Below are 22,374 nucleotides of genomic sequence, written 5' to 3' on the forward strand. Positions count from 1 at the left end.
GATACAGTTTATAAAAAGACAGTCTGCCTTCAAGGAGTTTGCAGTCTAATGGATGGAGACAACACAAAAGGAGGCAGAAAAGGGGTGGGGAAGGGGAGATGTACCCTGCTTGGGGAGATGCAGAAGAGAGTGAGGAGCTGAAAGTCCAGTTTCTGCCCTCTATAAAGGAAGGCATTGAGAAGAGTTTGGTATTCTACCCTCCAGCCCTTCATTCAGAGGGAAGAGGAGGCTGAGGGAGGTGGTGTCAATCAAGGCTTGAGTTAGCAGCATGGTGGTGAACTTGGGGAGGTTGTGGCTGAAAGACAGGCATGGATGGATTATGATTTGCATTCTTGGAGAGAGTTCTCCAGTGGAAGAGATCACATCCATTTGAGTATCTCTTGTTTTTATGTCACTTATATTTCCTAATGTATTTCTCCTTCCTAGAGAATAACTGTGTTACAGAATAAGGAGAAAAAAGTCAGCTTAACAAAGTAGTGGAGTAAATATCAAGAGATTATACAATTAATACAAAGTAGTTAAATAAAAGGTGATTTGGGAGGGAGGGCACTAGCATTGAGGAATTTGGGAAAAGTTTTATGTAGAATGTGGCTCCTAAAGAAATAGGAGGCTGAGGACAGATCCCTGAGGAGTACCCATGGTTAAGGGGCATGAGCTCAATGATCATTCAGCAAAAGGAAGCAGAGGAAGGATTAGACAAATAGAAAGAGAACCAGGAGACAGAAGTGTCATAAAAGTGCAGAGAGGAGAGAATATCACTAAAGAGAGAGCGGTCAACAATACCCAGTAAGGCAGTGACTATTTTTACCTGTGAAGAGATGGTGAGTTGGGAAGCCAGATTGTAAAAGGTTGGGAACCAGTGTGCTGTGAATGTAAGAAGATGGAAAGGGTATGAAAGGAAGAGATTAGGGACGTAAGAAAGTGTTAACATTCCAAAGGAGAACAGTAGACAAAAAGGTAGCAGAGGAATGGTTGAATAGGAGTGGATGGAGATTAGAATATGGGGGAATGTAGATTTTTATGGAACTTTTGCCCTGAGAAGCAACTATTTTGAATTACTAGTATTAAGTGGTACTACTGACAGAAATAGGGAAATTAAGAAAAAATATTGGGGGTTTTTTTTGGGGGGGGGGGGTGAGTGGGGATTCTTATTCTGCTTCTCTCTTCATCAGTGCCAGATTTTGATCTCTGGTTCTTATACTTTCTTTTTCTCTTTCCAGTTTCCCCCTTTGTGATCTACCATCTGAAGTTGACATACATTTTATTTGTGACTTCCCTCCCTGATTCTGCTCTATTTTTTTTTTTTCCATTTCATTTCCTTGTTGAGTTTTAATGCATATCTGAAGTAAATTTGTGAGCTGGCACTTTTGGGTTCAACCCTTCTTTGTGAGGCTTATGATATGCCTGCTCCCCCAACTCTTTCCTCTATAGTTGTGTACTCTTCATGTACTCTAATTAGGCAAAATACTAAAGTCTTCCTCCTCATCTCTTCTCTAGTATATTCCCTTCTCACTTATTTCCTTTCTCTGTTAAAACCAACAGGACCACTCTTTAGTCCTTGTGTTTATGTGCTATTAACTCTGTAACCCTTAGGGACATTTATTTAAAAATTTTTTTTAAAAAAATTCTGAATTCTCTCCTTCCCTCTCATCCATCCCTCCCTCACCCATTCAGAAAAGCAAGAAATGTCATATCAGTTATACATGTGAAATCATGCAAAACCTATTTCCATATTATCCATGTTGCAAAAACAAAAGCAAGAAAAATAAAGTGAAAAAATATTATGCTTTAATCTGTACTCGGACTTTCATCAGTTCTCTGGAGATGGATAGCATTTTTATCATGAGTCCTTCAAAATTGTCATGGATCATCGTTGTAATCAGAATAGTTAAGTTTTTCACAGTTAATTATCATTACAATACTGCTTTTACTGTGTACAACATCCTCCTATTTCTGCTCACTCAATTGTGAACAGTTTTAAATGCAAAGAAAAAATTTGATCCTAGAGATAATGGCCATTGGATTTTGAGTGGAGGGTGACATGATCAGACCTGTATTTTAGGAACTCGTTTTCGCAGCTCTGTGGGGGAAGGATTGGAGTGGGGAGAGGCTTGAAGGAGATTGGAAGGCTAATGCAGTAGTCCTGGTAAAAGGTGAGGAGGGCCTGAATTACAGTGGAGACTGTGTGAGCACACCAAAGGGGTAATCTGATGTTGCAGAGAAAGAAATGACAGTCAGTATTTGACAACTAATTGAATATGTGGGGTGAGGAGACAGGGATGTTGCAAGCTTGGATGTCTAGACGCATAATGATGACCTTGACAGTAGTAGGGAAATTGAAAGAAGGTTGCATTTGACTTTAAGGGTAAGTAATTCCGTGATGAGGATTGAAGTTTAGGAGACAGATTATGACTAGGTATATAGATCTGGGAATCCTCTAAATAGAGATTGTTGAACCTGTGGGAGCTGAAGTGATCACCAAGTGAGAAAGTATAGAGAGAAAATAGAAGAGAATCCAGGACAGTCTTAGAGGATACCCACAGTTAGTAAGTTTGATATATATGGAAATCTAGCAATGGACACTGAGACCAGAAAGGAGGAGAAACCCAGAGAAGAGGGAATATCCAGGGGGAGAAAATGACATATTATAGAGAGGAGGAGGATTGAGAAAAGGCTTATTAGATTTGGCAATTAAGAGATGGTTGGTAAGAGATTATTACTTAAAGCAGCAGTTCTCAAAAAGGTTTTTTTTTTAAATCTCAGAACACCTTTACAATCTTAAAAATTATCAAGAGTCCTTCTGAGTTTTTTTATTTATATGTGTTATGTCTGTCAACACTGTATTAAAAATTAAAACATTTTAATATTTCGATAAAAAGTGTTTTGATCTTGCAGATACTCTGAAAGTGTCTTAGGAAGCTCTGAGACCATATTTTGAGAACCACTGGTTGAGAATATGCATCAATAGCTCTTTTAGCCTTGCAGCCTTTTTCTCCTTCATTTTTATGCATATAGTGTAATAACTTCTTTCACTAAAATCATATTCTGATACCTCATCATTGGTGGCTATGGATCAAAAGGCTGTGTCAGAGTGTGTGCACGATGTTAGTAACCTGTAGTAAAGGCTTGATTACGTGCCCAGGGATGAACTGTAATGTCTCTTGCCCAAGGACCAACCTTTCTGAGTTTTGGAAGGGTTTTATCACTAGGTTTTTCAGAAATGATTGATGAATTTTGGGACTCAGAAACTCAGAATTTTCTGTCAAACTGTAGAGGGATTGTAATCTCTCTCATTGTAGGGGAGTGCTCCACAGCATCTCTCAGGAAGTATGGAATCATTGATGGATTTTGATTCCTTGATAATTGTTTGGAGAAAAAAGAAAAAGTTAAAAAAAAAATTTTTGTTTTTAGAGCTTTGAAATGTGCTTCAAGTGACTAATGGTACCAAGGACCTTATGTAAAAATCAGGCTAGTTCGGTGAAAAATCATGAAGTGTAGACAGTTTCCATAGTTTCTTTCCTTTATCATAAACAATGAGTGAGCAAAGTTTAGTACAAAAGAGTGAAGATGTATTTTTGTTTGTTCTTTCTATCCTGACTGGTCCTGACCATTGCTACATCTGGCATTTGAGGCCTTTTCTTCCTTTCCTTCTTAAACTAGCTTACTTTATGGCTTTATGTCATTTTACTTTGTTCCATGTGATTCCAAACTGACTTAATTTTTGTTGTAATAGGTTCTCCCACCTCCTTGCCTTTATTCACTCAGTTTTCTATGTCTGGAATACTGTGTCCCTATTTTCCTGCTGAATTTCTATTCATCCTTTGAAACCCACTTGAAATACTACCTTTTCTAGGCAACTTTCCTTTATTTCTACTTCAGTAATAGCCTTACAAAACTGCTGTCTAATGTGCTTATCACGAAATATCTGTTTGTATATTTCTTTCTTCTAGTTTGTAAACTAAAAGAAATCAGAGATCATAACTTAACTGTATTTTCTATTGTCATATTAGTATTAATATGTATTCATTATGTAATGTATATACTATTATATATATACATGTGTGTGTGTGTATATATATATATACACACACACACGATGGATATACATACTTAATATATACTCATAATATTCACTTCCAGTAGAAGTAGTATGACTACATAATGTTTTGTGAGTGGGTAGATGGATAGATAAACCTGTTTTGGGAAGTAAAGTGCAGTATACTTCATTTTGGAAATAATAATGGAAATAACAAAAACAAAACAAAAAAGTGTTCATAATGTACAGAACACTGTGATAGTGCCTGGAAGAAATAAAAATGTTTAGATAAAACTCAATCCTTGCCCTTTCCCACAGCTGACAGTTTATTAGTAAATTAAAATTACTGAACTGTGGCGAAGACAGGTGTTTCATCAAGTTTAAGCAATGGTAGTAAGAGAAGTAGTAGTTAGACCTATAGGGTTGAGTAAGGGTGGAGAATTTAATTTCTTAAATACTATTTTATATTGTATTTCACTGTCACATGATTTGGGTATTTAAAAGTAAATGTGGCTCATTGAAAAAAAAATTTTTTTTGGGTGCACCCTCTTCTGCAAAGGAAAAACAGCAATCAGCATCTCTGTTTTAGAATATTGTACTTAATAAATAATTTTATATTTACATATATTTTCCTTCTAGGCTGTATTCATCACCAAAGAAGAAACTGACTCCATCACAGAAAGCAATTAGCCCCTTAGTTTGGTGCAGGCAGGTTTTGGATTACCCAAGTCCTGATGTTGAATGTGCTAAAAAATCTCTGATCCACAAACTTGATCAAACTATGACAGGTAAGTGTATAAATTAACTGAACTTTAATTTTAAAACTAATGTTTAGCAATTTTTAAAACAATATTTTTTATTACTCTGAAGTTTTATAAGACAGATGTTTTAAATACGTTACTTTGATTTGTTTTCCTGTTTTTGTTGTCATTTAACACAGATTTTTCCATGTTGAGAGGATCATACAAAAAATATTCCCTTGATTTATTCGATCTTTTTTGTATTCAGTTATGATAAGCAGAGTTCAGTGGTGAAAAGAGTGGATTTGGAGTTAAAGGAACTGGGTTCATATTCTAGCTTTGCTGCTTACTACAAGTACAACTTTTGACAAGTCACTTAACCTTTTTGGGCCTCAGTTCCCTGCCCTGTAAAATAAGAAGATTGGATTAGATAGACTTTGAGTTGGTTTCTGGGTCTAAATCATGATCCTGTGATATTACTACTTTCTGTGCATGCTAATGTAATTTGCATAAAAATTTTGTAGAGGTTTACCTTTGTCTTTGGATTAACTTAGAACCTGTGTAGGATCTGTTGTTTCTTATACCTTGACATTTTTAGTTCAGTTCAAGTGTTAAGTGCATTTGCCATGTAAATTACTTAAAGAGATACAGAAATGTGAAAGAGGCAGTTCTTCTATGATTAAAGGTCTTAGATTTAAAGCTGGAAGGGCCTGAGAGGACAGAGGATATATTGTCATTTTACAGATGGGGGCCCAGAAAGGTGTTGTGACTTACCCCAGACCAAACATTTAGTGATTTTAAGTCTGAAGGAGAAATAACATAATTATACAAATAGCTATTATGATAATAGGCAAGATGTGATGTGTAATAAAAGGAATGTAAGCTAAGCATTATAGGGGTTCAGAGTAGAGATCACCCAGTTTGGAAAATTTCATGAGGGTGATTATATAAATACAGGTATGATTTTGAGTAGGAGGAAGGGGAAAAACATAGAGCAGAGGGAGCAGCAATATTGCAGCTAGAAAATAAATTCTTTATTTAGGAAATTGTAAGTTGTTTGATCAAAAATGTATTTGTTAAGGAAATAATTGGATTTAAGGCTGAATAAATTATGTAGGATCCATATTGTAGAGACCGTTGAATACACGTGATAGAGTGTGGATTTATTCTGAATATAGTGTAAAATGAAACTTAGGGGGAGAAATGTAATTAGCTTTGGAGATACTGTGACGTAGAACAAAGAAAAATTTATGTTAGTCTAGTAGTAAATAAGATTGCTTTTATTTTTTTTATTGTTATATTTCAGCAAAGTTTTACAGGCAAATGACACTTAGGACTTGATTACAAATCTGAATGAGTCATACGTGTAAATGAAGAAAGACCATCATATACCACAACTTGTTCAGGCATTCCTTAATCGATGGGCATCGCCTCAATTTCCAGTTCTTTGCCAACACAGAAAGAGCTGCTATAAATATTTTTGTACTTGTAGGTCTTTTTCCCATTTTTATGATCTCTTTGGGATACAGCCCTAGCAGTGGTATTGCTGGGTCAAAGGGTATGCACAGTTTTATAACCTTTTGGACATAGTTCCAAATTGTTCTCCAGAATGGTGGGAGCAGTCCACAACTCTACCAATAGTGCATTAATGTCCCAATTTTTCCATATCCCCTCCAACATTCCTTTTCTGTCATGTTATCTAATGATGGGTATGAGATGATACCTCAGAGTTGTTTTAATTCGCACTTCTCTGACAAGTAGTGATTTAGAGCATTTTTAAATGTGACTTTTGATAGCTTTGATGTTTTCTTCTGAAAACTGCTTGTTCAAACTAGATAAGGTTTATCTTCCTCTTTTTGGAGAAGATGTCACACTTAATTTAGCCTACAATAGCTTTAGCTTTTTTTGGACAATATTATACTGTTTAACTCGTATCAGGAGTACTGTATATTAAGTAACATCCATAAATCTTTTCCAAATGAAATGCTTTCTAACCTTGCCTTCACCATCCTGTTATTTTTGAAGTTTTTTTAAGACTCTATTATGGGAAAACACTCCTTAAATTTCATTTTATTAGGTTTGGATCCGTCGTTATAGCTTGTTGCGGTGTTTTAGAATACCTATTCTGTAAACCAGTGAGTGAGTTATCCTTCCCAGTTTTGTTCATCTCCCCAAATTTGACAAGTATGCCTCTATGCCTTTATTCAGGTCATTGATAAAAATAGTGACTAGCACAGGGTCACGAACACTTAGCACAGTGCTTGGCACATGGTACTGGAAGTGCTTAATAAATGCTTGTAGTTGACTTGTTGACTTGAGCTGCGTTAAGAGATGATGGGAGCTACCTCTCTAGAGGTCTTCAGCCAAAGGCAGAATGACCTTGGGTATATTGTGCAGAGGATTCTTGTTTAGGTACAAGTTGGACTAAATAACTTCTGAAAGTCCTTTAAATTCTGAGAGTCTCTGAGTATTTCATACCTCTTTTCAGATGATATCGACATCACTTTTCATGATAGAATTAAAGTAGTCTCATGAATGCCACAGGGTTCCATACCCAGGAAAAATTGCTGGAAGAGGGACCTTCTGGGCCCTTGAACCTTTCATTTCCTGTAGTTGATCACCAAAGCTTATTACATTTCTCAAGGGAAGAAGCAGCAGCATTTTAGGTAACATAGCACAGTTTCCCCTTGATGTCATGAACGGTTTTTCTTTGTGGAAAGGTATAGCTTTACTGTGGGTTAGGTAGGTGGTATGGTGGATAGGACACTAGGCTTGGAGACAAAAATCTGAGTTCAGATCCAGTCTCAGACACAGATTAGCTGTGTGACCCTGGGCAAGTCACTTCACTCCTTTCTTCCTTGGAGAAGGAAGTGGCAAAGCGCTCTAGTATTTTTGCCAAGAACATCCACAGACATGTGACTGAGCAGTAACAGCGTTATTACCACACCTTCATTCTGTCAGGTAACTTGTCAGGTTCAGGCCAGACAAGTCCACATCTTCTCTACTGATCATGCCCCTTTTAGAAATTAGGCCTGTCTCTTTTGGAATTCGGGTAGAGTTGGGTAGAGAGAAGAATCCCTCCCTGCTTTTTTCACAGCCAGATTAAAAAAAAAAAAAAACAATAAATTCAACTCTTAATTGTCATTGCTAAAGACAGGGAACATTGGCACAAAAGATTCGTCCACGAGCAGCAGGGGAACTTATCCCTGCGAATAAGTGAGAACTCAGTGGAACATAGGTTCATGAATCTCGGGCAGGAAGGAGTCTCAGAGGTTTTGTAGTCCAGCTTCCCCCCGCCCCCCTTTTCTCCCCTAAAAAACACAAATGAGGAAACGAGGCCCAGGGAGATTAAGTGACTTGTGCAAAGTCACACAGGTGGTAGGGTTAGAGATGGGATTTGAACTTGGGTACTCTTGACTCTAGAGTCATTGTGTTTTTTCCACTGTATAATGTTGCCTTTTAGTATAGTTGGTAATGGCAATAACACTAACTGGGCAAAGTAATCTTTTTTTTTTTTTTTTTTTTGCTTTTTAGTGAGGCAATTGGGGTTAAGTGACTTGCCCAGGGTCACACAGCTAGTAAGTGTCAAGTGTCTGAGGTGGGATTTGAACTCAGGTTTTCTTGACTCCAAGGCCGGAGCTCTGTCCATTGTGCCACCTAGCTGCCCTGCAAAGTAATTTTTTTTAAAAAATAAGAGTAAGTTGTATTGATTTATATACCAGTGACTCTTAGACAGCTACTACACTGTTAGCTGCTTTCTGATGTAGACCTAGGAAATTTTTAAATTCTTTGTCAATAACCTTGAAACTAATTTCAGGATTATATGTGGGATTAGACTATAGGTTGATGCAGGTCAGTGCATATAATGAAAAGTAGGAGGGTACAGGTAAAGATTTGCTTTTAACATATATCTTTCTTGAGTGTATATGTATAATATGATAGCATTTAAGAATCTTCTACATTAGCATGAAGTTTTATTTTTTACCTTTTCAGGAAAAAGCAAAATTTTTGAAAATTACTAACCACTGCAGGGAAAACAGTTCTCCAAATGAAAAAGCCAAAACCAAATATATGATCTTATAATCTGGCATTATCCTAAATTTTTTCAAACCAATAAAAACTTTTAGAAGGTAAATCATGCATGCTGTTGAGCATACAATTTTTAAAAATAGATGTGCTGTGAAATTGTAATGATTAAGATGATATGTCCCTTCCTTCCTTTGCAGTGGTGGGTTACTGTGGATATAGAACATGGAGTATTATGTCAGCCTTCGGTTAATGTGTATGGTTTTGATGACGTTTTCTGCACCCCTTTTTTGGTTATAAGAATGACTCAGGGAGGGGTATAAAATTAAATTGGGAGATGTAGGTTGTTTAGAAACAAGGTATCAACAAACTTTAAAAAAAAAAGTATGTCTTTTTTTTTTTAATGTTACCATAAATTGATAAAGGGCACCAGCTTTATACCAAATGAGAGTTAAGGTATTTTGTTGCTAAAAATCTGTTTTGAAGATGCCCTGAAAATAGTGTATATATTGTGTTTTCATTGCTTTGGGGAAGATGTATATAGCATTTTTCAAAATATTAGAATTTTTGTTTTTACCATAATCCTGAGTTTTTTTCTTTTTGAGATATGTACTATGACTTAAATACTTATTGGGAAAAATTTGATAGCTAGTGTATTTTCATAATCTTTTATTATGATCTTTTCTCAATGCAGCCATCAAGAGGCAGAGTTTGTACAATAATTCTTTCAATTCTGTGAGTTATACAAATTCATACAGCCCAAATGCAAGTAGCCCTTACAGCAGTGGTTTCAATTCTCCTTCCTCCACACCAGTGAAACCTCCTGTGGTCAAACAGCTTATACTTCCTGGAAGTTCAGGTAAAAAGAATATCTGCGTTTTGAGTTATGAATTATACTTGAGTATGGTATAGTTGGTTTTATTTTGTCAGAGTTTTGATAAGGGTTTAGCGTAATCTCTTAGAATAGTTGGTTTAACTATAGAATAAGGTTCCATGTATGTCTAAAACTTTTGTGCTCATGAGTACTGTTTGTTTCTCATTTATTTGATCTGATAAGCATGAAAGTGCCTACTATATTGGTATTGGTGCTAAGCACGGGGGATGATTGTGCATTCACTGCAGCCTTTGAGGCCAAAATGCAATAAAGTATGGATTGATTCTCTTCTGCTTGTGTTAATTTTTGCATAACACCACCAAGAAAAGAGAAGTTCTCCACCAGCCATGGTGATGTTGACAGTGAGGTCTGAGACACAATGAATTATTATTGTTGTTGTTGTTATTATTATTGATATGTGTAATAGCTAGGTTGCATAGTAAATAGAACAATGGGCTTGGAGGCAGGAAGAGACAGGAAGATCAGAGTTCGAATCCTGCCTTAAACACTTAGCTTCTTGATCCTGGGCAAGTCATTTAACCTCTGTCTGCTTCAGAATGGGGATAATAACACCTATCTCCCAGAGTTGTTGTGAAATTCAAAATAGATAACTTATCTAAAGTATTTTGAATGCCTTAAAGTTCCATATTAATGCTGTCCTCATTATCTTTATGTAAGTGATGTTTTGTAGCTATATTCTTCATATATTTCCCATGTGTGTTTTGTTAGAAAGAAACTCAGGCATTTCACACATTATGTGGTTATTTTGAAGGGAACATTTCTTCTCTTTTCCTGTTGGATTTTATTGGTAATATACAAAAGTACTGATGATTATATGGATTTATTTCATATCCTGAAACATGTTGAAGTTGTTAATTGCTTCACTTAGTTTTAAGTGGACTCTGTAAGGTTCTCTAAGTACGCTGTCATATCATTTGCAAAAAGCAGTGATTTTGTTTTCTTTTTGCCTGTAGTTATTTCTGTGATTTCTTTTTCTCATTTTATTGCTGTAGCTATTATTTCTAGAATTACGTCAAATAATAATTGTGATGATGAACATCCACACTTTACCCCAATCTTATTGGAAAGGTCTTTAGCCTTTCTCCATTACATATAATATTGTTTCTTGGCTTGAGATAGAAGGGAAGGGCCATTTAATCCTACAGTTTTTTTAAAAAAATTAAAATGGGTTTTGAATTTTGTCAAACTTTTAAACTATCTATTGATATAATAATTGGTTTTAATTATTTTTGTTATTAATATGGTCTATTATGTTCTTAGTTTTCCTTATATGAACAAACCACGCATGCTTGGTATTTTTTACTTTGTATTAGTGTGTAATCTTTCCGTATGTTGTAGCTTCTTTGCTAATTTTTTTTAAGTTAATTTTAGGGTAATGTTTATTAGGCTTGTTGGTTTATGGTTTGCTTTCTCTTTCATGGTTCTTGAGTATCAAGATCATATTTCCTGCATAGAGTTTGGAAGAATCCCACTTTTTTCTCTTTTTACAAGAGAAATTAGCATTCATTGTTGCTAGAATTAATTTTGTAAATCCATTTGGTTCTGACTTTTTGTACATGCAGAGTTCATTTGTGGCTTTATTTAATTTTTTTATTTTGACTAATTTAATTTTTGTGCAAATCAGTTTGTGTTACCACAACCTTAATTTGCATTTTAAGCTTTTCTCTCTGATTGTAGAATAGAAAGCTTTCAGTAAGCAGATAGGAATATGTTTGAGGGCAAAAGGATCCTCAGTATTTCTCTTATCTCTTGTTGTGTTCCCCGTTTTCCTAGAGAATATGTGCTATGAGCTGGCCTTTCTGCAGCTGTTTTAGACTTACTCCTGCAAACTTTTGAAGATAGAGGACCTTTGTAGTATATTAGACTACAGCAGAGGTCAACCAGGAGGCCCCTCCCCTTTTATTTGGATTTTCTCTTTTATTCAGGTTCTTTCAGATTTCTATTCTAAGCCCAAATAAACATTTCTTCCCTATCTCCCTCGGATAACAAACTCTTTGCCAAGATTCCTTGGTGCATGTCATATATACATTTGACATTATTTTATTTAGTACTCATGATGCATTCATAGTTCATTTCCCTTTATCTGATGACCTGGCATGATGACTCCTCACCTGAATTAACAGTCTGTATCACTTTTTGCAACTAACTTTTTGTCAGCTTGGGTGAATCACTTCTTTCCTTATCAGTAATGATACAGATAATAGTCCAGCCTTAGAGTTATTTAACTGTTTATTTCATCTTTCTCTTGAAATTTAAATTGCCTAAAGTCAAGGCTACTAGTTTCTTTGTTTCTTTTTTTTTTAAAGCTTTTAAAATTTTTAACCTTTTTCTTTTTAAAGAGTTACAGATTCTCTCCCTCTCTCTAAGCTATTCCCTATCCATTGAGAAGGCAACAGTTATCTCAACTATACATGTGAAATCTTCTAAAACATATTTCCATATTAGCCTTGTCATAAAATAAACAAAATGAAATAAGGAAATTATACACAGTTTTCACTCATCAATTCTCTCTGTGGAGGTGGATAGCATTTTTTTTTTTTTTGGTATCATGAGTCCTTTGGAATTGTCTTGGATCATTGTACTGATCAGAGTAACCAATTCTTTAGTAGTTGATTATCATTTACAACACTGCTGTTATTGTGTACAGTGCTCTCCCGATTGCTTTTGTTTCACTTTGCATCAGTTCATTTAAGTCTTGTAATGTTTTTCTGAAACTACATCCCTCATCATTTCTTATAGAACAGTAGTACTCCATCACAATCATATGCCACAACTTGTTCAGCCATTCCCCAATTGATGAGCAGCCCCTCAATTTCCAGTTTTTTGCCACCCCAAAAAGAGCTGCTGTAAATATTTTTGTACATGTAGGTCCCCCCCCCTTTTTTTAATCTCTTTGGAGTATAGGCGTAGTAGTGGATTTATTGCTGGATCAAAGATACGCAGTTTTATCACCCTTTGAGTATAGTTCCAGATTGTTCTCCAGAGTGGTGGGACCATCAGTTGATTAAAGTACCTATTTTCCTGCATCCCCTCCAGCATTTGTCATTTCTGATAGGTGTGAGGTACTGTCTCACAGTTGTTAATTTGCCTTTCTTTAATCAATAGTGATTTACAGCATTTTTTTATATGACTCTGGATAGCTTTCTCCTTTTTTAAAATATTTTTTCCCAATTGCATGTAAAACCAATTTTTAACAGTATTTTTTAAAATTTTGAGTTCCAAATTCTCTCTCCCCCTCCCTGAGACAGTAAGCAGTTTGATATAGGTTATACATGTGCAGTTATGCAAAACATATTTCCATATTAGTTGTATTGTAAAAGAAAACACAGGCACCCCCCTCCCCCCCAAAAAAAGTGGAAAAAATTATGCTTTGGTCTGCATTCAGACTCCATCAGTTCTTTCTCTTGAGATGGATAGCATTTTTCAGCATGAGTCCTTTGGAATTGTCTTGGATCATTTTGTTTCTGAGAATAGCTAAGTTGATTATCATACAGTATTGTTACTGTATATAATGTCTTTCTGGTTCTGCTCCCTTCACTTTGTATCAGTTTGTGTAAGTCTCCAGTTTTTTCTGAAAGCATCTTTCTTATTATTTCTTATAGCATAATAGCATTCCATCACAATCATGTATCACAACTTGTTCAGCTATGCCCCAATTGATGAATATCCCCTCAATTTCGGTGGTATTGATAGATCAAAGGGATATTCACAGTTTAATAGCACTTTGGGTATTGTTCCAAATTGCTCTCCAGAATGGTTGGATCAATTCACAACTCCACTAACAGTACATTAGTGTAACAGTTTTTCTACCTTCCCTCCAACATTTATCTTTTTCCATTTCTCTCATGTTAGCCAATCTGATAGGTGAGAGGTGGTACTTAGAGTTGTTTTAATTTGCATTTCTCTAAGCAACAGTGATTTGGAGCATTTTTTCATATAACTGTGTAGATAGCTTTGATTTATTCTTCTGAAAACTGCTTGTTAATATCCTTTGACCATTTATCAGTTGGAAAGTGACTGGTATTATAAATTTGACTCATTTCTCTATATATTTGAAAAATGAGGCCTTTATCAGAAACACTTGTAAAACATTTTTTTCCCAGCTTTGTGCTTTTCTTCTAATCTTGATTGCATTGGTTTTGTTTGTGAAAAAACTTTTAAAATTAATATCATCAAAATTATCCATTTTACATCTCTTAATCCTCTCTCTGGTTTGATAACAAATTCTTCTCTTATCTACAGATCTGACAAGCAGACTATTCCATGCTCCCCTAATTTGCCCATGGTATATCACCCTTTATGTCTAAATCACATACCTATTTTTACCTTCTCTGGTATACTGTGTGAAATGTCTGCCAAACTGTTTTCCAGTTTACCCAGCAGTTTTTGTCAGAAAATGAGTTCTTGTTGCAAAAGCTTGGATCTCTGGGTTTATCAAGCACTAGATTGCTATGGTAGTTTACTATTGGTACTTAATCTCTTCCACTGACTCACCATTCTGTTTCTTAGCCAGTACCATATTCTTGGGATGATTGCCACTTTATACAGTTTGAGATCTGGTAAGGTTAGGCCACCTTCCTTCACATTTTTTTCCCCATTAGTTCCCTATAGGGTAAGATAGATTTTTATACTTAAGTGTGTGTGTTATTTCCTCTTGGAGCCAATTCTGATGAGAGTAAGGCTCCAGCGTTGCCTACCCCTGCCCCCAACTTTTGCCTTCCATTGTAATAGCTCATTAGCACCTCTTTTATGTGAAAGAATTTGCCGCATTCTACTTCTCTCCCCCTTCTCCCAGTGCATCTCTCTTTCTCATCCCATAATTTATTTTTTGGCAATTAGGAGATAGTTGATAACTTGGGAGAGAACAGTTTCACTCTGCATGACAAGGTCAAAAGCCACATTGCAGAGTTGAGGGATGAGAGAAGAGGAAGTGGAGGGAGCTGGTTATGGACAGGGAAGGAAGGAGATATAGCCTTATAGCTTGAGGGAATAGTATGGTCTGAAGAAGATTATTTTTAAGGATAAGGGAGACTTGGGCATGTTTAAAGGCAGTAACAAAGGTGAGTGGATACAGAAAACTTAGAGGTTATATATATGGAAAGGGGATGATTGGGGTTATGTAATCTGCTGGAAGAAGATGTGGTAGAGTTTGGGATCAAGAGCACATGTAGAGGGGTTGGCCTTAAGAAGGACCACTTCATTGTCAGATATTGGGAGAAAGGAGGAGAGAGTCAGATATTTTGGGAAAAGAAGGAAGCTCATAATGAATGTCTTCAGTTTTTCTTAGAAAAGTAAGAGGTGAAAGTCCTTACCAGAGAGAGGGGATGGAAGTGTAGGAGGCTTGAAGAGAGAAATGAAGGTATGGAGAAACTTCTTCATGGCCATAGCTTCTTTTCTTACAGAAGTCAAGGGAAATTATGAAAAAACCTAGAATTTTAGTAACAATCCATCTAGTGGTCAATGGAAGTCAATTCTGAGGAATTCCTCACTCATGACACTTAAACTCCTAATTCCTTCCTGTTCCTGGAGTGCATTCCCTTCTCACCTTGCCTCGGAATGCCTTTTAACAAAAGTTTTTTTTTTAAACATTTCAGCCACATTGTTTTTACTAATACACAATATTTTTAGTAAAAGAGTTTTTTGAATCCTTGTTATTTCAAGAATTTTTCTTTTTAATCTTAGACCTTTCTGATTTTTGTTTTTTGCCTGTTAGGTGCTAGGCATTGTGCTAAGTCCTAGTCCTAGGAAGTCCCAAAGAGAGACAAAACACAGTTTCTCGTGGTAGTTCACAGTCTAATAATAATATATATTGAGGTTATGCACTCACAAGTTTTTGTTTTTAATGATAGGGGTTTGTGATTAAAAAATTTAGAGGGGCAGCTAGGTGGTGCAGTGGATAGAGCACTGGCCCTGAAGTCAGGAGGACCTGAGTTCAGATCCGGCCTCAGACCAAACACTTGCCGCGTACTAGCTGTGTGACCTTGGGCAAGTCACTTAACCCTGATTGCCTCACACACACACAAAAAAATTTAGAGACCAAAAGAGAACCCCTTTCTAAAAGCTGGAAGTGCTGAATAAATAGCTGTCTGACTCTAGGGAACTCTTTTACCTTCCTTCATCCCAAATGAACTAAGGGGAATTTTTTAGAACTCTAGGATGTTTGTGAAAAGTAGTTATTTAGAAAATGAAAGGATTAACCTGTTATATAGTAATCATTAAAATGACATGTATTTAGAAATCTTTTAGCCCTGCCCCAGATGTCTTTTTTTATAACCACCTTGGGAAAGACATTCTCATTTCCCTTCTTTGCCCTAATTCCCCCAGATCTGTTTCCCTTTGCCCCCTTCCATATATTAGGTCCATCAGTTTCTCCAATTCTGGAATTCAAGATTCATTCATTGAATTGTATCAACATTGCCCTGCTTACATGTGTCTCTCTTTTGAACTTCCTTCTGCTCTTATGTATATTTTTCAAGTGTTTTACTGGGTACTACTTTCACTACCACAACCCCCCGCCCCCCAACAATTCCTTCTTCTCAAAAGAAAAGCCTTCCTTTGTAACAGTTCACATATTGTGTCTGAAAATATTTCTAATTCTGAACTCACAGTCCATCTCTTTTCTGCTAAGAGGTGGGAAAGCATGGTTCATCATCAATGTTCTGAAGTCATGATTGGTTATTGCTAGAGAGTTTTTAAGTCTTTCATTGTTTTACTTTATAATACTATAGTCATTGTAATGTCCTCAGTCTGCTCCCTTCGCTCTGCATCAGTTCATATATCTTCACAGTTTTACCTGAATCTATGCCTTTGGTCATATCTTATAGTACAGTAGTATTTCATTAAATTCATGTACCATGTTTAACCTGTCCCCATTATGTTGTTTAGCTTTCCACCATTTGATAGGCACTCACTTTATTTCCAGTTACAGTCTAAGAAGTGTAATTCCAAATTGCTTTTCACAGTGGTTGAACCAAACCACAGTTTTGATGAAAATGATTGTTTTTCTGTAGCCCTCATGATTTGGTGAAGTCATATGTTGCAATCGTTTCTTCCTTTTTTGTATGTTCATGAATTATCACTTTAATAATACGTTTTAGGATTTGCCAGGAACTGAAGTTAAGCCCTCACCAGCTTATATTGGACAGACTCTTTCTCTCTCTCTCTCTTTTTTTTTTTTTTTGGAAAATAAGGCAGTCTTCAACTTGACAGTACCTTTCCCAATCTCCATTATCTTTTAGAGATCACTGACTGTGGTTCATTCATCACATCTAGTTTTTTGAGTACCCTAGGATGTGGTTTTTATGGACTAGGTGATTTGATAACCATCAAGGGCAGGTAGGTGCTATCTTAATAACTCTTTTCCTATCTGGTTACCAACCCCCTCCTAAGCCATTTTTGTTCTGTCCTTTCCATTCCAAGGATCTTTCTCTTTCATCATTTATCATCATCCTATTCATCTGCCTTGGTCTTATTTCTTCTTTACTTGAATATAGTTTTATAAGTGCTTTAAAAATATTGCTGTTATTTCACAATGACAGTTTCCCTTTCCTTTCCCTTAAGTAGAGCCCTAGCTTGTAACAAGAAGTATAAGCAAAGAAACAAACCAACATAGCTGTGTTTCTCCTAGTTATTAGGACTATCAGGGCAATCATGATCATCTTCAGCATTACCAGATAAATGAGTTTTATATCTGGAGAAGCCACAGTTCCTTGCCAATAAGATTGTTTCTTGGGAAAGAGCTATCATCCTTAGCATATTCCATCATGGGCCTTTTGGAATTGTCTTGGATCATTGTATTGCTAAGAAGAGCTAAGTCATTCATAGTTGATTGTTACTGTACAGCATTCTCCTGGTTCTGCTCATTTGTATCAGTTTATGTAAGTCCAGGTTTTTCTGAAACCGTTTTGCTCTTCATTTCTTATAGAACAATAGTATTCCACTATATTCAACTATATGGTTGTTCAGCCATTCCCCAATTGATGGGCATCCCCTCAATTTCCCATTTTTTACCACCACAGAAAAAAGCTGTATAGCAGCACTTTTTGTGATAGCGAAGAATTGGAAACAGATTAGCTACCCGTGATTGGGGAGCAGCTAAACGCATTGTGGCACGTGAATATAATGTGGTGAGTACAGAGAAGCTTGGGAATATCTACACGACAGAGCCAAGAAAACAGTATTACAGCAATGACTGCAGCAATGTAAATGGAAAGGACAGCCACATACATGCAAAAACACAAAAATCAAAAGTAAATGTAAAAAAGCAGTATTCAAATGAAGAGAGATGAAACCGGCCCCTTTGTGGAAGGAGTTCCACAGGTGTTACATATCACATTGCACATGTTTTCAGACCTTTCCAATATGTTGATTAGTTGTGCTGTTTTTTTTCCCTCTTTTTCTTTTCTTTTTTTGGTTCTTAAAAATACTGTTATATGGTATGATTATCGGGGAGAGGTAGGGGAGAGGTGCTGATGAAAACTAAAAAAAGGACAAAACTTACTTAAAATGAAGTGCTTACTTATTAGGAATTGATAATAATTACCTCTAATTTTTTTCCCCACTTTTTTGGTGAGGCAGTTGGGGTTGAGTGACTTGCCCAGGGTCACACAGCTAGTGAGTGTTATGTGTCTGAGGCTGGATTTGAACTCAGGTCCTTCTGACTCCAAGGCCCAAGCTCTATCCACTGTGCCACCTAGCTGCCCCTTCTAATTTTTTTAAAAGAAGATTTTGTGTGTGTGTGCGCGTGCATACACACACACACTTTACAGGCACACACATACGAAGAAACAATATTGTCTTATTCTGGTTGTTATTTGATAAGGCTGACAGTCTAATTGTGAAATAACAGGATTGCTTTTTCTCGTGCGCCATATAAAAGGTATTTACATCGTTTTGCTTTAATAGAGTTAACTTGAAAGGTTTGAAAATGTGGGACAAAAAATAACTTTCCTTATCAGCAGAATAAAACTGAATCAAAGATGGATCCAATGGGAAATTAATAGTGTGTTTTTTGATTTTTGTTTCACAAAATTTTAATTTTTTTTTATTTTAATTTTTTAAATTGTTTTTAGGTAATTTTAAATGTTCTACAGATAAAAATCCTCCGCTCAGTCCTCAGTCTTCTGTAGATAGTGAGTTAAGTGCTTCAGAATTGGATGAAGACTCAATTGGATCGAATTATAAGCTAAATGATGTAACAGATGTGCAGATTTTAGCTCGGATGCAAGAGGAAAGTAAGTATTTCCTTTTTGAAAGTTTAGGGTTTGTTTTTTTCTGTTTTTGTTTTTTTTTAGTATCACATAATTTTCTAGGGAGTGTTAAATATAGATAAAAGCACCATGAGAAATAACATTTAGAGGAGAGTTTTAAAACTGACTTTCACAAACTTTTTAGCAAATATTTACATATGGCATTGTGGGCCTATTTTTAGGATAGGTGCTCCTGGGGTGAGGGATGGGGTGAGGTGTTGTTATAAGGGAGACAAGAGGAGACTATATTGTTCTAGTTTTTATGAATCCATATACTATATGTTAATCTTCAGTGAAATTTAACATGGCTTACCTTAGGTTTTCTTCAGATTATAGAAAGTTCATTACTAGTTGAGCTATTACATTTCTTACTAGTCAACAAAAATAAAAGAAATAAGATGTAACATGGGCAGAAGTGGTTAAGAGATAGAAGACCACTCTCAGACACATTTACTGGCTATTTGATTTTATACGAGTCACTTAATCTGACTCATTTTTCTCATCTGTAAAATGGGAATAATAAAAATAATTACCTCACAATGTTGTACGGATAAATGAAATAATATGTAGAGTGTTTTGGAAACCTTTAAGTACTATATAAATGCTAGCTATTATAGATTTTCACCTTAGGGTGAATTCATCCATTTTATTTTTTTATGAACCTAGATTTTGTCTGCATTCCAAATTCATGTAAGATACCAGAAGTAGAGAGATTCATAGTACTTCAGAACAACCAAGAAGCAGCAATTATCCTTCAGTTGGTCTTCCCTGTCTCAAATTCCGTTAAAAAACCTGACAAAAACAAAACAACTCTTCCTGAACCGTCTATCACAACCATAAATGCAAATCTAGTAATGCTTGGAGGATAAGGAACAAAGGCATATATAGGTAGTACTACTTTGAAAGGAAGGGTTTATTTTCTCATTTTCTTTTCTCTACAATCATCATAGAAACAAAACTGGAAAAGATCTTAAGATTTACCTATTCTTACTGATTTTACAGATGAGAAACAGGATAGAGATATTGAGTGACTTGATGCAAGGCCACATAGGTATTAACAGTGCTAGGCCTAGAAAATGTCTCTTGATCTAGTGTTTTGTTTTTTTTTTTTTAAACAATACCATATCATGATATTTGTTAATAGACTAAAACCAGGTTTGCAGTTTACATTAAACTTAATGACAGCTGTGCCATGTTCAGTGTAGTGTAATACAGTATATTGTCTTGAAGTTTCACAGGTTACATGTGAAAAAGCTAAATGCAGCTTAAGAGCCATAATCGGAGTATTGTTTCTTTCCTAGGTTCTTTTTATTTACCGATTGCTAATGAATTCAGAAACTTAATTTATTACTAAATATGAGAGAGAAATGGGAAATTAGTCCTAGACAGGCTAAGTGTGACTTAAAGCAAAATATACTTAACAACTTTTACCATAATAAAAAAAAGTAGTTTCCTCAAGGTTCACTATGGATATGACTTACAGACTTAACTACTGTTCAGAAAGAGTCTGTGAGCATGTTTGTATGCATCCTTGATTCAATCCATGTAAAGTTCCTCTGCCCTAGTGCATATCATAATCCATTTTTGCCTTCTCATTTGGAAGGATTCTTATCCATGGTCTTCCATAAATCCTCCACTGGAAATCTCCCCAATGTTTTAAATATACCTTTACTTCCTTAAGGTGTGGGGAGGAAAAACTTTGACATATACCTTATGTCTTATAAGGAAAAAGCTCAGGTGTTGAAGTGGATTGTTTGTTCCTTGAGTTTCTCCTTGCACAACATAATACAGGAATTTTCCATCAGTATTCTTTTGATGTACTATTATTCCAAACTGTGAGACTACTGCCTTTTGGAGTAAGGGGTTTAATTTATGATTCTACCTTAGAAAATGAATCTTTAATTTTCAGAAAGATATTCAATGTGGGCAGTTAGTTTGGGCATTTATTCTTGTGGGTAGTTATGTTAGGCATTTATTTTGTTATAAATTAAGTAGAAAATAACATTTTCATTGTTGCCAGGTCTCCGGCAAGAATATGCAGCCACTACATCTCGGCGCAGTTCTGGTTCATCTTGTAATTCTACAAGACGGGGTACATTTAGTGATCAGGAACTTGATGCTCAAAGTTTAGATGATGAAGATGACAATATGCATCATGCAGTATACCCTGCTGTTAACAGGTTTTCCCCATCACCACGCAACTCACCACGGCCTTCACCCAAACAATCACCCAGAAATTCTCCTCGTTCACGATCTCCTGCTCGGGGGATGGAATACAGTAGAGTGTCCCCGCAACCTATGATAAGCCGCTTACAACAACCTCGTCTATCTCTTCAAGGCCATCCTTCAGATTTACAAACAAACAATGTTAAAAATGAAGGTAAAGCATAAATTTCCTTAAATAATACTTTTAGAATGTTTTTTGCTATGTTAGTATTAAAAAAATTAAGCTTTGGAAGTATTAACACAAGTGTTGTGCTTTTTTTTTTGCATTTGGGGGAAATGCGGTAAAACTTTAGAGTTAAATTAAAACCATTTAAAATTAAAGAAATATTTCCTTTGCTACAGAGTTCCCCTATTATATGCATTCTAAGTTTAAACAGCATGAATTTTCAAGTATGTCAATATTTTAATTCTTTCTGCAGCAGAGAGAATATTTTCATTTTTAATTTGTTGACGCAGAAAAACTAAGACGTAGTCTTCCAAACCTGTCCCGGACCTCTAATACTCAAGTTGACTCTGTGAAAAGCAGCAGAAGTGACTCGAATTTTCAAGTGCCAAATGGAGGAATACCTCGAATTCAGTCTCAAGCATCAGCCAGTAAGTATGATAGCTCTAGAAAAATAATTAGTTATCAGAAAATTAAAATGAAAATTATGTATACTAATTGGTTTATGTTAACTTTTTGAAAAAAAGTTTTAAACTAGAAAAGATTTGATTCAGCATTTTTACTTCTGAGTGCTAAAGAGAATAATGTTATTTAATATATTTAAACTTTATAGTTTGCTTAGAAGTACCTTTAAAAGGCATTATTTTGACTGGAAAAAAGCAAATGTAGCTTGCTAATGAGTGGAAGGAGCTCTTCCATTAAGGAACTCAAAAATCACATTATAGAAAATAGTTCTATGGGTAAATATCTTTATTTTCATTAGTAATCTTCTAGTTGAGGATTTCTAAAAGTGTTTTTTTATGGCTATTATTTATTTTTGTAATGTTTTGTAATCAAAATGCACAATTCCACCATTCCAACATGAAAATTCATGGTTTTGTCTTTCTGGAAAAAAAACAAAGTAAATAATGTAGTTTAAAATCTAGCACACTCTTGCCGAATTGTAACCTTGCAGGCATTTTTTAGTTTCATTATTTCTTGATCCTTTATTTTGATTATTTGTCACATTTTAATTAATCGCAGAGTCAGTTATAGAATCT

General features: G+C 35.5%; 1 protein-coding gene across 2 annotated transcripts in view; it reads left to right on the plus strand.

The window, feature by feature from the left end:
* The window catches only part of SLAIN2 (SLAIN motif family member 2), a 65,953-nt gene that overhangs the window by 18,971 nt on the left and 24,608 nt on the right, over positions 1-22,374 (plus strand). For both annotated transcript variants that reach the window (XM_027836430.1, XM_027836431.1), the window contains exons 2-6: positions 4,676-4,824; positions 9,497-9,661; positions 18,769-18,930; positions 20,966-21,325; positions 21,628-21,765. In XM_027836430.1, coding sequence (XP_027692231.1) covers positions 4,676-4,824; positions 9,497-9,661; positions 18,769-18,930; positions 20,966-21,325; positions 21,628-21,765 — 974 coding nt within the window. The remainder of the gene's footprint in view (positions 1-4,675; positions 4,825-9,496; positions 9,662-18,768; positions 18,931-20,965; positions 21,326-21,627; positions 21,766-22,374) is intronic.

Source organism: Vombatus ursinus, unplaced genomic scaffold, assembly GCF_900497805.2.
Source record: "Vombatus ursinus unplaced genomic scaffold, bare-nosed wombat genome assembly UNPS02014818.1, whole genome shotgun sequence".
NCBI classification, from domain to species: Eukaryota; Metazoa; Chordata; class Mammalia; order Diprotodontia; family Vombatidae; genus Vombatus; species Vombatus ursinus.